General features: G+C 53.2%; 1 protein-coding gene across 8 annotated transcripts; it reads left to right on the top strand.

Moving 5' to 3' along the window:
• Positions 1-11: 11 nt before the first annotated feature.
• Crat (carnitine O-acetyltransferase) lies at positions 12-14,265 on the top strand. 8 transcript variants are annotated; one of them, XM_076928443.1, is made up of 15 exons: positions 12-715; positions 2,147-2,283; positions 2,929-3,192; positions 6,034-6,152; positions 7,314-7,367; positions 7,862-8,027; positions 8,203-8,377; positions 8,933-9,111; positions 9,596-9,696; positions 10,755-10,874; positions 10,968-11,090; positions 11,187-11,322; positions 11,684-11,746; positions 12,486-12,623; positions 13,434-14,265. In XM_076928443.1, exons 2-15 carry the CDS (start codon positions 2,257-2,259, stop codon positions 13,647-13,649), a joined length of 1,881 nt encoding a protein of 626 aa, XP_076784558.1. In that variant the 5' UTR covers positions 12-715; positions 2,147-2,256; the 3' UTR covers positions 13,650-14,265. The 8 variants fall into 8 exon arrangements, with proteins under 8 accessions (XP_076784558.1, XP_034351095.1, XP_076784559.1 ...); XM_076928442.1 differs by having other exon boundaries at positions 706-825; XM_076928445.1 differs by having other exon boundaries at positions 707-843; positions 2,989-3,192.
• The last annotated feature ends 1,347 nt before the right edge of the window (positions 14,266-15,612 follow it).

Here is a 15,612-nt window from a genome sequence, read left to right as displayed (position 1 = left end):
CCAGAGAGCATGCGCACTAACGTCTGCAAGCCAACTGCAGAGCTGGCAGCCATATTTGTGCGGGGCGTCGGGTCCCTTTTTGTTTGTTTGTTTGTTTGTTTGTTTTGGTGGGGGTGATAGAGGGAATAGGTATGGCAGCAGTACTTTCTCGGAGCAAGGCCACCTGTCATCTTTGTGCACGGCTCAACCCAAGAAATCTGAGACAGTTCCCACTTGTGTTCTCCTGCCACTCCAAGAGTGACTGACGTCCAAGGACACCAGTCAGACTTGGACGCACGCGACCGCCGCGACAGCTTAGGTAGCTTTCGGAGGCGGAGAGCGCGAGCTGGACGGTGACTACCGTTGTGACCCCGTGACGGAAGCTCAGTGCCTGGCTGCTAACGGCTGAGCTAGAGGTCCGTCTCTACAAGCCCCGCCCTCTGTGGCCACGCCCAGGCTTGGGCCCGCCCCTGGGTTCAGGCTAGCGGCGGGGACTGTGATCCACCCAAGCTCCGCCCCGTGAGTCCTGCCCCACCGGCAGCCCGCCGGGCCCGGTGGCCGCGGGGCCGCCTCTACTGGCTAGCGGCAGTGACTCGGCGACCTTGAACCTAGAGCCCGAGCCGCGAACCCACTGACCCCAGCACCCCAGCGGTGCTTTACTCAGTGCGAGGGGCGGAGCGGACCGAGTGTCCGCAAACAGACTGGGATGATGTTAGCTTTTGCTGTCAGAGCCGTGGTGAGTGCGCCCAAAAGGGCCCTGGACGGGACAAGACGGGCGGGCCTCGGGCTGTAGGGTAGCAGTGGTCAAGAGAACCCCACACCGGCTGGTAGTGTGCGATTTGCAAGGTGGGCAGAGGAGACCAGGTAAGGGGTGGGATCCAACCCAAGACCCGTGGCACTCAGTGTCAATGACCCTGAAGAAGACTGAGAAACCTAGGTTCAAGTCTTTTGTACCTTTACACTCCACTTCTCCTTCAGGCTCTCAGTTATTCGGACTCAGGCACCTGTCGGGACTACTGGCTAGAGAGCCTAGAGGGCTCAGCCCTAGGCTGTTGCTTCTGCCCAGACTAGAGCCACTTCTCCAAACCTGATCAGTTGCTCAGTCTCCTTGAGTTCATTAGATGCTCACCCTCCCCTATTGCATATGGCTAAGAGAACCTCAGGTGAAGACTAGTAGTGAAAATCCCCAAAACAGGCAGGAGGAGGCAGGAGGTGGCAGGAGGTGGCAGGCTGCCCCTTGCCATCCTTATCTAATGCAGCTAGCCTAATGGTGAGCTGCTGTCCTCTCTGATTCAAGTTATTTGTACAGCTGAGAACTGTACTGCCCTGTCAGACACTGGGTTGGCAGCTAAGACTGAGATTCTCCTAGGAGTCCCGGCAGCACCTGAGACCCTCCTTGCTCTCCTCAAAAGCCGTATCCCATCCAACAGCCTCTGGGACCACCGTGCTGGCATAACCACTTCAATGCTAGAGAGACTGAGGGAAGGAGACAATCATAGCCCATGGCTCTGCTAATCAAATTTAGCCCAATCCACAGACGAGGTCTTTGGGTTATTATTCATACCAAAAGTACTGAAGTACTGCTGCCCCCTATATCTCCCCCACTTTTGATCCCAACCTGAATGATCCAGAACTCATAAAAAAATAAAAATTAAAATAAAAAAAAAAAAACAGATTTTGGAGAGGGGTGGCCACCAAAAGCTCCTAGGTCTAGAAGAGAAACAGATGGGCAGGTTGTGGCAATCATTGTCCACTAGTGGCCCTTTCCTGGCATCTACTGTCTTGCACCATTCCCGAGCAGGACTGATTTCAGGGCCACAGGTTAGCGGCCAGACTGTTCCCACCCTCCAGCCAAGTTTTCCCACATCAAAAAGATCTATGAAGATTTTGACAGGTGGATTTTTTTAATGCCTCTTGGCTTGCCTCCCTGGCGCTGGGCCCATCCAAAGAAGAAAGGAGAAAGTTTCAGGTTTCCTCTTACCTCAGTGCCTGCCTCCAGCCCTCTTACCTGCCTTACTCCTCCTCTACTGGAGGCTAGGGAGCTACCTAGAACAGCATCTGCAGCCCAATGGCTACCACTGCTTCAGCTTCAGATGCTACCACGCCAGTGGCTACTGCCTCACGACTCCTTCACTCCTGAATTGTGAATCTTGTCTTCTCTTTCCAGTCCAGGCAGGTGGCTGCTCTTGCTAGTTTCTGCTCGTCCAATTGGTAGCACAGTTAGGCTTAGAGATCCAGCCCAGGCAGACAGACAGGGCTCACATCCTCAGTCCTGCCATGGAGGACGAGCAGCAGAGACAGAAGGTATGGAATGGCGCTTCTGCCGCTTGCCTGCCACTGTGCCAGCAGCCTGGGCCCTTCCTGTCTTGCTTTCTGCCACCTTCAGAGTCTCCGGGACTCCCTCCCCTGTCTCTCTGCTACCTCTCATCCTCCATGCCAGGCCACTCGGCTCTCTTGCTGCAGCACTGCCCACGCCCCTTACCATCGCCCCACAGTGAAGAGAGAGCACAGAGGCTGAAGCCTCCCCCAGAGGTGCTATCACTGGCTCACCCATTTCCAGTTCCCTCCTATTCCTCAGGCTGGAAGCGGGAGTTGAGAAGGTGGGGGCTTCGGCTTAGAAAGCTAGCTGCCACCTCTCTGCTGGCTGATTTATCTGCCCAGGGCAAAGATGATGGGTCTTGTGCATTCTGACAGGTGGGAGGCCCCCTTACCCCTGCCACCCCAATAATGTCATTCATCCTCACCTCCACCCTTTCCTAGCCTTCTGTGCTGCACCTCTAGGCCCCTGAGAGGTGGGACTCCTATACCTTGAGGGCTGGGCATCCAGGGCAGGCACCACCCATGAAGCCGTCTTTGCCTCTGGGGATGGCATATAAGCCCTAGGACTGTAGTTTGCCACAAGCTGTGCTTGAGTCTGAGAGAATGAGTAGACTGTTCTGCATCCCGCAGGGAAAACCCCTGGGCCTCCTCAAGCCCTCCTCCTTGATGAAGGTTTCCGGTCGCTTCAAGGCCCACCAGGATGCACTGCCACGGCTGCCAGTGCCCCCACTTCAGCAGTCCCTGGACCATTACCTCAAGGCCCTACAGCCCATTGTGAGTGAGGAAGAATGGGCTCACACCAAGCAACTGGTGGACGCGTTTCAGACCTCAGGGGGTGTAGGGGAACGCCTGCAGAAGGGACTGGAGCGCAGGGCCAAGAAAATGGAGAACTGGGTAAGTGAGGTGGCAGCATCCTGACAGTCGCCCAGGGGGCCGTAGGTCCTCCAGAGCACCCCTAGAGCTGACACTCAGGGGCATGGGAGAGAAGGCTGATAACCGGGATTGTACAGCAGCAGGTGAAGCCATGTTCAGCAGATTACATGGAGAGTTTTAGAAAGGTCCTATTGGCTGGGACTGTGGCTCTGTGGGGGCACATTTCCCTAGCGTGTATGAGACTGAGGGGAAGGAGGCAGAGACATGGATGGCAGTGTCTGTCAGAGGGAGGGCAGGAGGAAAAGGGAGCAGCAATATGGCCTGCTTTGGGATAGAGCCTGGGCTGCAGTGTGTTCAGAGCAGGATGGGCAGTCAGGAAAGGCATGTACACTTGAGCTTGGTGGGACAGCTGAGGCAGGGAATTTGTGTCAGTCTGAGGTTGTTTTACATGTTCCTCTGTGTCTGATCAGTTAAGTTAGTTCAATTTATAAAATACATCCACACTGGTGCATGGTACACATTTCTGTATTCACATTATACATAAAGATTAAGGGGGAAAAAAAGAGCCCAAGCTGCTGGGAAGGAAGCAAGGGCAGGAGCCAGGGGCAATGAAGAGGCCGAGACCTTCACCTAAAGGGAAGTGTTTGCGCCTGAGCCTGACACAAGGAGACAGGAAGTCATGAGGTCCAAGGCTGTTTGGAAGACAGCCAATGGTACTTGCTAATGCAGGGGACTGAGGAGTGAGATGCCCCCTTTTTAAAGCAGCTGGGAAGTAGGAGGTTACCAATATGAAGCTTGAGGAGGAAGCTGGCCGTGGGGGACAGCTGGGTGAAAAACAGTCACCCTCTGTGTACATGGCCCCACAGATACCAAGAACTACAGAGGTTCAAGTCCCTTAGGGAGTTCAGCATTTCGGTCTCACCTAAATACCTGTTCCCATGGACCCTAAGTCATCTCCAGATGGTGGGAGACCTAACACAGTATAATCGCTGGGTAAATAAGTATGCGTATTTATATATTTAATTTATATAGTTTATTTATTTATACAGTTTATTTACATAGTTTATATTTAGAAGAGATCATTATCAAGAAGTGAAAATAAAGGCCTATGCGTTCAATATGAATGCAAGTTTTTATTTTTCAAATATTCTCCATCTGAACTGGTGGATCTGTAGATACAGACTCTGGGGTAGACCTGTGGATCTGGGCCGACCGCAATAGGAGACAGGTCGATCGGCCTCAGTGGCGTCTGTAGCCACAGGTGGGAGTCGTTAGGGACAAGCATTTGCCAAGCCTTAGCAGGTCAGAGCCTTTGACTACTGAAGTCAGAATGCTGGCCTTAAAAAGACCTTAGAGATTCTGGGGTCTAGTGGCTTTCTGACTTCATTGGCCAAGGAATCTTTGAAGCCAAAGGCTCTGACTAGAGTTGGGACCATCTCAGGGCCCTTGAAGCATTGCTGACTCTGCCAGGAAGCACCTTCTCCCCTGTGTCTAAACTGTAGCCTGCAGTCCTTGCAGGTGTGAAGGGCCCTGCATGAGACGGAGCCCTTGTCTGTCCACTTCCTACCACTGAGGAAGCTGAGACCTAGAGAGGTGGACCAAAGTCCACATCCTCACAGTAGCTCTCAGGAAGACCCTGAGATGTACAGGAAGGCCTGCATGCCTCAGGGGGTCCAGTCCTTGGCTATGAGTCAGCAGATGGCAGTCACATGTTTATCCAGCCTGTGGCAAGTCACCTTCCCTTCTCTCTTACCAAGGGCCCTGGATGAGTGGCCTGATGCCACAGGCTAGCCACTGTATGTTACGTAGACCTATCCTGCTGCTGGTTGGGATGGGCATGGAGCACACTGGGAGGCCCAGGTCTTGAGGTCTAGGAACTTCTAAGAGACAGGGTATAGGCGTGGTGGTCCATGCCTAGCACAGGGAGACAGGGTATAGGCGTGGTGGTCCATGCCTAGCACAGGGAGACACATAGGCAGATCTCTTCGAGCGAGTCTACTCTGCAAAGCTCTAGGCTAGCCAATGGCACATAGTGAGATCAATAAATAAAAATAAAATAAAAAGCAAAGGGGGATAGGTGGAAGTTAGGGACAAATACCTACTTACTATGAGTTGTAATGAGCACAAAGGCCGTTCACCCCATGCCTATGGCTGATCCTAAGAAACCCCATCCATGGGGCAGAAAAAGGACCCACCCTCATGTTCTCACTATTACAATAACTTGCCCTCTCAGTAAGGCTCCCCCTTAGAATTGCCCTGATTTTGAGATGAAAGCCAGTGTCCATCTCCTAGTCTAAGGCCACTGAGGAGCACCAGTCCCTGTGGAGAGTCCTGATGCAGGTTGCTGGCTCCTTGGACAATTCCCAGCTGGAGATGGTTGGAAACCCACTCACTGGGCTTCCTTCTTACGTGCTATCCTTGTACTTTATTCTACACATCTAGGGATGTATTTCATTTATTACAAGGGGACTATATTATAATCATTGACAGGGAATTTGTAAGAAAAAGTAAGGGCTTAGCCACAGACTGTGCTGATTAGTGTGTGTGTGCGCGCACGTGTGTGTGTGTGTGTGTGTGTGTGTGTGTGTGTGTGTGTGTAGTTCTGGGTTCAAGCCTCACACATACACACAGAAACAAGAGGAAAGCTGCTCACTGCTATATCCCTTTGCCAAGTTTGCTTTTAGTTGTTTCTCTCAGGCTATTCTCTTGGCAGTGCCAATTGCATAAGCTCAGGGGAAGATGATGTTGAAGGAGTTATGGAGGGGTACTGTGAACCTCAGCGTTTCCTGGGAGACTGTCCTGCAGAGAGGCCAGAGGACCCCAGGGGCACCCCCTGATCAGTTCTATCTGGTCCTTGCCCAGCTGTCCGAGTGGTGGCTCAAGACAGCCTATCTCCAGTTCCGCCAGCCTGTGGTCATCTACTCCAGCCCAGGAGTGATGCTGCCCAAGCAGGACTTCATGGATCTACAGGGTCAGCTCCGGTGAGTGTCTGAGACTGGCACAAGGCTGGGCAGTGCCCATGGACAGGGTTCTGTGTGTTTCCAGAACCCTCAAGTCTGCACCCTAGGAAACTAGAAAGGCCTTGCTTGGCCTTATGCTTTTACCCCACCAACAGCCTCATCTCACAGATGGGGAAACTGAGGTTCAGAACAATGAGGGGACCATCTCCCATGGTCACAACTCAAGTTAAGAGAACAGGCTTCTAGTGCCAGGGCTTTATAATCATTCACCCTCCAACCGTGCCCCGAGTCCCTCCCACTCTCGTCAGCTGGCCACACAGTGACCTTTATACACAGTCCCCTTTTCCATATTCAGCCATGTCACCTGCCCTGGCCCCTGTTCCAGTCCTACCAGAGATAAAAATACTAACAGCAGGATCTCCTGCCCAGGAGCCTGCCACTCACTCCTGGCACCAGCTTCTCTTAAAGAGACCAGGGCAAGAACAGAGAAGCCAAAAGGGGAAAGGAAGAAAGAAGTGTGGCTCAGTGGTCCGTGACTGTCCAGCATGCGCTAGATTCTGGGCTTCACACACACAGATAATAAAGGGACCAGGGCCTCCTGGTTACAGATGGGACTCAGCCTGGGTTCTCTCACATACTGGATAAAGTATCTTTATTTTACATTTCTTACTTTATCCATCTATAATGGGGTAGGGGATAGCCTCAGACATTGGGAGGTAATTGGTGTGAGCCAGGAAATCCTGAATAGCCCAAAGAGGAAGAGGTTGACACCAGTGTCATGGGGACACAAAGACTCATAAAGAGAAAGGGACATAGCAGCAGGGATACTTGGACCCCTTAACTATTTCACCAAGGTAATGAGTCTCCACATAAGGAATACTTCAGGCCGGCCTGGCCCTCGGTGGGAGTCAGTCACCACTAGCCTCTTAGCCTGCCATAGTGCACCACTGCTGGGCAACACTCAGGGCCTTTCAGGTCCTCTCGACGCCAGCATTTCCCCACTAAAGATGAAGAGAAGTTCAGAAGGGTCTCACTACTGCGGGTCTACTTTGAATTCCTTAGGCCTGTGTCACCTGAGGGGGAGTGGTGATTTAACAGGTCCTTCCCACACTTGGCCAACATCCTTATCCAGGGTCCCCAGTAGATGTCCACATGGCTTCAGAGCTCTGCTTCATTCTCCAGGTTTGCTGCCAAACTCATCGAGGGAGTATTGGATTTCAAGTCCATGATTGACAAGTGAGCAGCCCCGCCCCGACCTGAATACCACCCTTGCCCACCCCTGCCTAATACCATAGCCACCCCTGGCTCCAGCCCTGAATAACCAGTGTGTCAGCACGGGCACCGAGCAGGCCCACATCATTTTCACTTCCTGTTGACCTAGCTTTGGAAGGGGTTTAGGACAGTGATTGGGTAGAGTGGGGACATGTAAGTCTTCTGCTTCAGCTCCCAGGACTTCTCCTAGTGACCTTGTCATCCTAGCCAAAATGGATTACAGTTGCCTGTGACAAACTGAAGCCCAGATAAGGGAGAAGGAGGCAGTTTGTGGGTGACTCATAGCAGACTCCAATCCCTCAAGGCCTGTACTTTCACCTTTACACCCTACTCACCCTGTTCACGCTGGTGGCAACTAGATACAAGGAATAGGTCCCTCACCCAGATCCAAGTAGTAGAGCAGGTGTCTGTCTACCCTGGCCTCTTCCCCATTCACCTGCCCAGTGACTCTCCTACAGCGAGACGCTGCCGGTTGAATTCCTGGGAGGACAGCCACTGTGCATGAACCAGTATTATCAAATCCTATCTTCTTGCCGCGTGCCCGGCCCCAAGCAGGACTCAGTGGTGAACTTCTTAAAGTCAAAGAAACCACCCACGCATATAACCGTGGTGCATAACTACCAGGTGGGTACACTGCCCTGTCCGAGGTGCCCAGCCCCAGCCCTCTGCCTGCCCCTCCCAGCCCAGCTCTCCTGGCCCAGGCTGCTGGTTGTGGCCTCCATTGCCAAGGCCAGGGGAGGCTGGTGGTCGTTCTCTACCTAATGATCACTCAGCCCCTTCTCTCCGTCGGGCCTAACAGTTTTTCGAGCTAGACGTGTACCACAGCGATGGGACGCCACTCACCTCTGATCAGATCTTTGTGCAGCTAGAAAAGATCTGGAACTCCTCACTGCAATCCAACAAAGAGCCTGTTGGCATCCTGACTTCCAACCACCGAAACACCTGGGCCAAGGCCTATAGCAACCTCACCAAAGGTACTTCCAGGGCAGGGGCTTCCTTACATGCTAGATAGGTCCAGTCCTGAGCTGGGGCAACCACCATTTCATCGGACCCTCTCAATTTGGAGCAGGTACTGGCCCATTTTATAGATGAGAAAACCAAGGTTCAGGTTGACAAAGCCAGTTTCTCCCTATGAAGTAGCAAGTTGGATTTAGACAAGTGTTCTGGCTGAGGTATCCTTCTCTATATACTCTTTGCTCCCAGAACCACTCCCTTCAAACCCCATACTGGCCATGGGCTGATTGCTGGTTTTGGATCCTGGACTGCCACGCCAGCTTTCCATGTGACTGTTGGACTTCTGCTTCTCTATGTCTATAATGTGCCAAGTGTTAGGCCCGGCCTTTGTCACATGGGGCATACCTGTAGGAATTCGTTGTAGGCAAAGCTCACTGTGCATTCACAGTTCCCCACATGCCCTGAAGGCACCCAAGGTGGGGAAGTCCCCATCTCCAGAGGGCATGAAGCAAGAAGAGCCCAGGGCAGTAGACAGTGGGCTCTGAGGCTCCCTACACCTACCCCAACTCCTACAGACAAAGTCAACCGGGAGTCGGTGATCTCCATACAGAAGAGCATCTTCACTGTGTGCCTGGACAAGCCAGTACCCAGAGTCTCAGATGACGTCTACCGCAACCATGTGGCAGGCCAGATGCTACACGGCGGCGGCAGCAAGCTCAACAGTGGCAACCGCTGGTTCGACAAAACTCTGCAGGCAAGTGAGGACCTGGCAGGGCCAGGGCCCCAAAGTTTGGCTCACCGAGGCTTTGAACTTCCTGCCCCCTCCTTAGGCCCAGCGTCCCCAGCCTCCTGCTTGTAAAGCAGGCAGGAAGCGAGGAGGTTGGATGCTGTGGATGCTGCTGTAATTACCAGGCAACCGGCCTGTCATTACCAGGCCTGCATGCCACTGACACCCCCAGCAGAGCCCTTCAGCATGTCAGACACCGTCTGGGGTCAGTCAGTGTGCAGTCTGGGGGTGACTTTTCCTCTGTGCTCACACACAGGAGCAGAACTGCTGGGGGTGTGCCTCTGAGGATCTGCTCTCAGATATGTGAGCAGAGAGCACTTGGGTAGATCTGCAAATGGACTGGAGATGGCTTCAGGGACCCTTCCTATGAGACCCACCCAGAGAGCAAGTGGGCCAAGGAGCCCCCCTCCAGCAATCTGGGGCTGACAGCATGTCTCCTTTCTCACCACAGTTCATCGTGGCAGAAGATGGCTCCTGTGGGATGGTTTATGAGCACGCAGCTGCAGAAGGGCCCCCCATCGTCGCTCTTGTGGACCACGTCATGGAGTATACGTGAGTATGATTCCAGCCTCATTCCCCAGTTCCTGGTGGCAGGTGGCATGCAGAGGACAGACTTAGCTTGTAGAGAAATGTTACTCTCATTTGAAGAACAGACTCCCTTTTAGATTTTTTTTCTTTTTTTTTTTTTTTTTTTTAAGATAGGGCTTCTCTATATAGCCCTGGCTGTCCTGGAACTCACTCTGTAGACCAGGCTGGCCTTAGACTCAGAGATCTAGGCAGAGATCCTGCCTCTGCCTCCTGAGTTCTGGGATTAAAGGCGTGTGCCACTACTGTCTGGCTTAGAAAAAAAATTTTTAAAGGTTTGTTTACATGTTTTATGTATATGGTGGCTTTGTCTGCATATATGCCTGCACACCAGAAGAGGGCATTAGATCCCGTTATAGATGTTTCTGAGCCACCATGTGGTTTGAACTCAGGACTTCTGGGAGAGCAGAGCAGCCAGCACTCTTGACTGCTGAGCTGAAGGAAGCCGCAGAGGCTGTAGTGTTTTAAAGTCTGCCTCTAGCCCTGAACTTCCCAGCTCGTGGCCGTGGGCAGGGCTGTTGTCCCCAGACACTCTCCCACTGGCCCCTTTGTGTTTGTTTGTTTGTTTTTAAACAGTCTCACTATAGCCTGGTTGGCCTAGAATTCTCTAACTCATCCAGGCTAGCCTCAAACTCAGAAATCCACCTGCCTCTGCCTCCTCTAAGCGGTGTAGGACTAAGGATGTACCCATTATGTCTGGCTTCCATCTGAGCTCTTAATTTTTTGGTCTTTTTGTTATTTTGTCTTTTTTTTTTTTTTTTTTTTTCAGAGCTGAGGACTGAACCCAGGGCCTTGCCCAGGGCCTTGTGCTTGCTAGGCAAGCGCTCTACCACTGAGCTAAATCCCCAACCCCCCATCTGAGCTCTTAAACGCTAGAGTGAAGTCAGTTTCCACAGGAGCTAGCCCATAATCTCTGAACCTCCTACCCCTAGCTTCAGGGACTCCTCCCCCCCACCTCTGTCTCAGGGACACTCGTGGGCTTCAGTGACACCAGCATGAGCCGTAAGCCTCCCTGTCCTATGTAGAAAAAAGCCTGAGCTTGTACGGTCTCCTATGGTGCCCCTGCCCATGCCCAAGAAGCTGCGGTTCAACATCACACCGGAGATCAAGAACGACATAGAGAAGGCCAAACAGAACATCAGCATGTGAGTGCAGGGCTGGGCCCTTTTAGGGGAGGACCAGCCATGAGGCTTCCAGGTGCCTGCTTCTCACACATGCCTCCTGCGTCTCCACCCCAGCATGATCCAGGACCTGGACATCATGATGCTGGTATTCCATCACTTTGGAAAGGACTTCCCCAAGTCACAGAAGCTAAGCCCTGATGCCTTCATCCAGATAGCTCTGCAGCTGGCATACTACAGGTGTGCCCTGCCTGATCACCTGCCCCACAGAGTAGGGGAGGGAAGGTAGAGGCAGCCCTGGGGAAACGGGTGTGCTGAGACCCACCTTCCATCCAGGATCTATGGGCAGGCGTGTGCCACATATGAAAGTGCCTCTCTGCGCATGTTTCACCTGGGCCGCACTGACACCATCCGCTCGGCCTCCACAGACTCGCTGGCCTTTGTCAAAGGCATGGATGACTCCAAAGTACCGGTGAGAGGTCTGGAGCAAGGGTGTGTAGGCTGAGCTTCTGCCATCTCCTTCCTTTCTGTTCACACTCTTCTGCACATGGATTACTCCTCTATGGTATTTCAGCCCACAATGGGCAAAGGGGTGTTAACAGAAGATGGAGCCATGAATTTCGTTCTAAGCTTTCTGGCCGCTGAAACAAAACCAGGTATCTGTAAGAGATGCCATCCTCTGTCCACTCACATGTGCATGAGTGCTGGGCTCTAGAGAATGAGGAGATGGCAATTCAGCACTTGTGTGGTGCTCGGTACAGATCAAGCTGCTAAGGTGGGAGAGGGAGAGGAAGGACAGGGCTTCAGCTACCTCTGTTCCCACCCACCCCCAGGAGCATCAGAAGGTGGAGCTGCTTCGGAAGGCTGTGCAGGCCCACCGAGCCTACACTGACCGAGTAAGTAAGCGCTGCTCCCCTTCCTCACTGTCCTTACCCTGCCTCTTTGTCCACCTTCCATCCATTCCTGCTAAGAACTGCCTCTTCCCAGAGTTTTGGAGCACATGGAAGTCTATTTTAAATTAATAACACCATTTGATAGCTGGTATAACTAGGATCATCGTAGTAACCGCCCTGGTCCCAGTTCTATGATCCCAGTGAGCACAGGCCCTCTGATCTTGTGTTTCTCACTCTCTCTCTAGAGGCCCAATACGTGGCATCTCTCCTGTTCTCCAGCAGTTGAGGAAGGTGGTGGTGTGGCCATCAGTGCGTGCCCATGCTACAAGACATACACAGACACTGCCTGTCATATGGAACGCACACTGCCCCATGTCACACAACATGTGCAGACATTGCCCTGTTGAACACATGTACAGACGCCACCTATTATACAGCATGTATAAGCCCTGCCCTTGTTACATGGCATACCCAGGCGCTGATCATGTTCCATGCACTCTCTAGCTCTCCCCTATGTTTTAATCCTGTATGCCCTGCCTCCCTGGGCAGAAGTCTACCCTCTGTAACCCTGGGTTTCCCCATCTGGGAGGTGAGGACAATTCTGCCTGGGCACCTTGGTCTCATGGTTCTAAGAGACCAGTGTCTGGAAGGGTCAACACGGTCACAGGTTCCTGAGGAGGGCAGGGATGCCTTGTGATCGACCCTGTAGCCCCTGCCTCTGACACAGTTCTTCCACCCACAGGCCATCCGAGGGGAGGCCTTTGACCGGCACCTGCTGGGTCTGAAGCTGCAGGCCATCGAGGACCTGGTGAGCATGCCTGACATCTTCATGGACACCTCCTACGCCATTGCCATGCACTTCAACCTGTCTACCAGCCAGGTAGGCCGCTGGCCCAGGAGCCCTAGGACACAGGAGAATAGAACCCATTGGCAGGGCTGGAGAGATGGCTAAGAGCACTTGCTGTTCTTCCAAAGGACCCAGGTTCAGTTCCCAGCACCCACATCAGGTCGTTTACAAGCACCTGTAACCTTAATTCCTGGGATCCGATGTCCTCTGCTAGCCTCTGTGGGCACACACACACACATAAAATATAAATAATCTTTACAATTCACTGGCAGCTGGACTTTACTGGTGATGTGGCCCACACAACACATCACCAGAGGCTCACTGCCAGAACAACTGGGTTCCCAAGCAGCAGCTTGGGGTAGGGACACTGCTGTAACAAGGGTGGGAAGGCTTAGGCCTCTTAAGAGAGAGAATGTGCCATTCACTCACTGGCCACTGTAACTGACTACCTGGTGAGTACCGGCTGGGTGCTGGGACACAGCTGGACATAAGCCACAGTCCCAGGAAGCTCACAGTATTTGTGGAGCACAAGCAAGGAGGCAGACGTGGCCTCGGGGCAGTGCTGGGAACCCTGAGGAGGGCGGAGGGAGCACCACAGGAGCCCTGAGGACAGAGGGAACACCACAGGAACCCTGAGGAGGGCAGAGGGAACACCACAGGAGCCCTGAGGAGGGCAGAGGGAGCACTAGTGCTCCCTCTAGGAATGTGAAGGAAGGCTCACCCTATGGAGAAAAGTAACGTGCACAGAAGAGGAGTAGATACAGAGGGGCAAACTGGTACACCCAAGGGGCAGGAGGGCCACCGCAGGCCTAGGTATGAAAGCTTAGATCCTGCTGTCCCCAGGTCCCTGCCAAGACAGACTGTGTCATGTTCTTTGGACCTGTGGTACCAGATGGTTATGGCATCTGCTACAATCCCATGGAGGCCCATATCAACTTTTCCGTGTCAGCCTACAACAGCTGTGCCGAGACCAACGCCGCCCGCATGGCTCACTACTTGGAAAAAGCTCTGCTGGACATGCGTACCCTACTCCAGAACCACCCCAGGGCCAAGCTCTGAGCCCAGGCCCAGGCCTGCCAGTTCCACAGCCAAACCCACTTTGGAATGGACACCTACCGTGGCTCACTGCCTTGGCTCCCAGGCCCTCCAGTTTGACTGAGCCAGAAAAGCATTCTCTAGCAAGGCCCAAGGTCCAAGCCAAGTGCCTGCCAGGCCCTGTCCTCAGCACCTGCCATAGTCTGTGTGCAAGGCTGAGTCCAGAGGCTGAACAAGACCAAGGCCCAGGTCACCAACGTATCATCCACCATGTAAACCATGGGGAAGCGATCCAGCCCATCCCTTCTCACAGCAGGGGCTGGGAAGAGTCCCTTTCCTTAGCCCTGGCCAATCTCTTTCATCTCCACAGCCAGGCCAAAATCTGTCTTCATCGGTAAATGCCCAAGGACCAGGAGTCAGAGGATTATCTATCGATGAGGGACTCTCAGCCTCCCCATAGCTGAGGGACACCTAAGGCCTAGCCTCCACACCACCTCAAGGTGCCATCTCCTGGCTGCCATGCTCTGGTGACTCTCGAGCCCCAGACTTCTTGCTTCCATTCAGCGTGATTCTTGCTGCAGTCATGGTTGCATAATGTGATTATGCCAAGTGACCAATAAAGGGAAGAAGTGCTGGTGAAGTTGATTCAGCTGAGGGCAAGCAGGGCAGACGCCCGGCTCTGCCATCTTCCACCTGTCTCTGGGAGCTGGTATCCAAGCAGGCAGTGGGCCAGCAAGCTCCCAGAGAGAACATCCTCAGGCCAAGCTATGAGAACTGAGGTGCTGAGCCAAGGAAGTCGCCAAACCCTAATGTCCTGGTTTAGGCCTTCCCAAGTCCCATGGTTAGTGGAATGCTATGGGTCTGGGATGGCAAACACTCACCAGCCCAAAGCCAGGTGCAGCTGCCCTGCACTGAACTCAACAGGAGGGGTAATGCAGCAGGGACATGCTAGATGCCCAGTCCATACAAGCAAATGCTGACTGGAAGTGGGCTGGAGAAGCAACCACTATCAGAGTCCCCAACCCTGACACTTGCTAGAGGGTACATGTCCTGTGAAAGTCCCTGGGTACATTATGTGCTTGGAATGTGACGCTGGGAGGCTGGCACACCTGTGAAGGAAGTGCTTCATGGCTTGACTGACCTGTGTGTCACCTGAGGCAGGGCCTGCACCATGTACCAGTTTCCATGTGATGAAAGCTCAGAGAAGCTAATGCCATTGCTACTGAATGGCAGGCTCCCAAGAGTACATTAGTCATCTGTAAGGCAGGAAAGGTCTGAGGTCCTAAAGCTCAGCTCACCCAGGCTCACACCACACCCCTCAGCTGTCCCAGGGTAGCAAGTATACAGAAAGGAACTGCCTAGCCAGGATGCTAGCACGGGCTAACCAGATTTCCCCAGGGGTGTATCCTAGTTCTGACTAGAGAAGAGCTGGCCTCCACTGTAACTAAAAACTGTAACAGTAATTTGAAGTCTAGAATACATTCTCTCCTGGGGTCACTACTGGTTAGAAGTCATAATTGTCAGGACCGTGGCCTCCCTCCACTGGCTTCAGCAGGCTTCCCACAGGTAAGGGTGCGTCTCCCATACACCCTCACCCAGAGGGTGTGGCCAGGGAAGAAAACTACCTGCCTCAACTAGCCTGTACTCACTCAGTGCGGCAAGGCCTCTGGCCACCAGCTTGGTGGCAGCAGTTCTGAGGTACAAGTCTCCTCAGTGGGGCAGACGATGCAAGTGGAGCTGGACATGGAGTCTTGTGAAGGGCAGATGCTCCCCAGTCCTCAGGACTACTCTATGGAGGAAAACCTGGCCAGAGGTAGCCAGGCAGGGAAGGCTTCTGACAGGAGCACAGACCAGACATCCATGGCATAGGCACCAGAGGTTGGCAGGCCTGTGGCAGATACCGGGGACCATTCAAACCCTCACTTTGGGGGCTAGAGGTGACTGACTATCCTGGAAATGCTTGTGACTTCGTGGTCTCGCCACATCC

The sequence above is a fragment of the Arvicanthis niloticus genome, chromosome 2, assembly GCF_011762505.2.
Source record: "Arvicanthis niloticus isolate mArvNil1 chromosome 2, mArvNil1.pat.X, whole genome shotgun sequence".
NCBI lineage: Eukaryota > Metazoa > Chordata > Mammalia > Rodentia > Muridae > Arvicanthis > Arvicanthis niloticus.
This window is presented reverse-complemented; position numbering and strand designations above follow the sequence as displayed.

What these genes read in the sequence shown, in the direction of transcription:
- Crat (XM_034495204.2), top strand. Translation starts at nt 686, where the DNA reads ATGATGTTAGCTTTTGCTGTCAGAGCCGTG. An exon ending in GGTTCGACAAAACTCTGCAG is followed by an intron (nt 9,112 to 9,595) that starts GCAAGTGAGGAC and finishes TTCTCACCACAG; the next exon opens with TTCATCGTGGCAGAAGATGG. An exon ending in TCAACCTGTCTACCAGCCAG is followed by an intron (nt 12,624 to 13,433) that starts GTAGGCCGCTGG and finishes TGCTGTCCCCAG; the next exon opens with GTCCCTGCCAAGACAGACTG.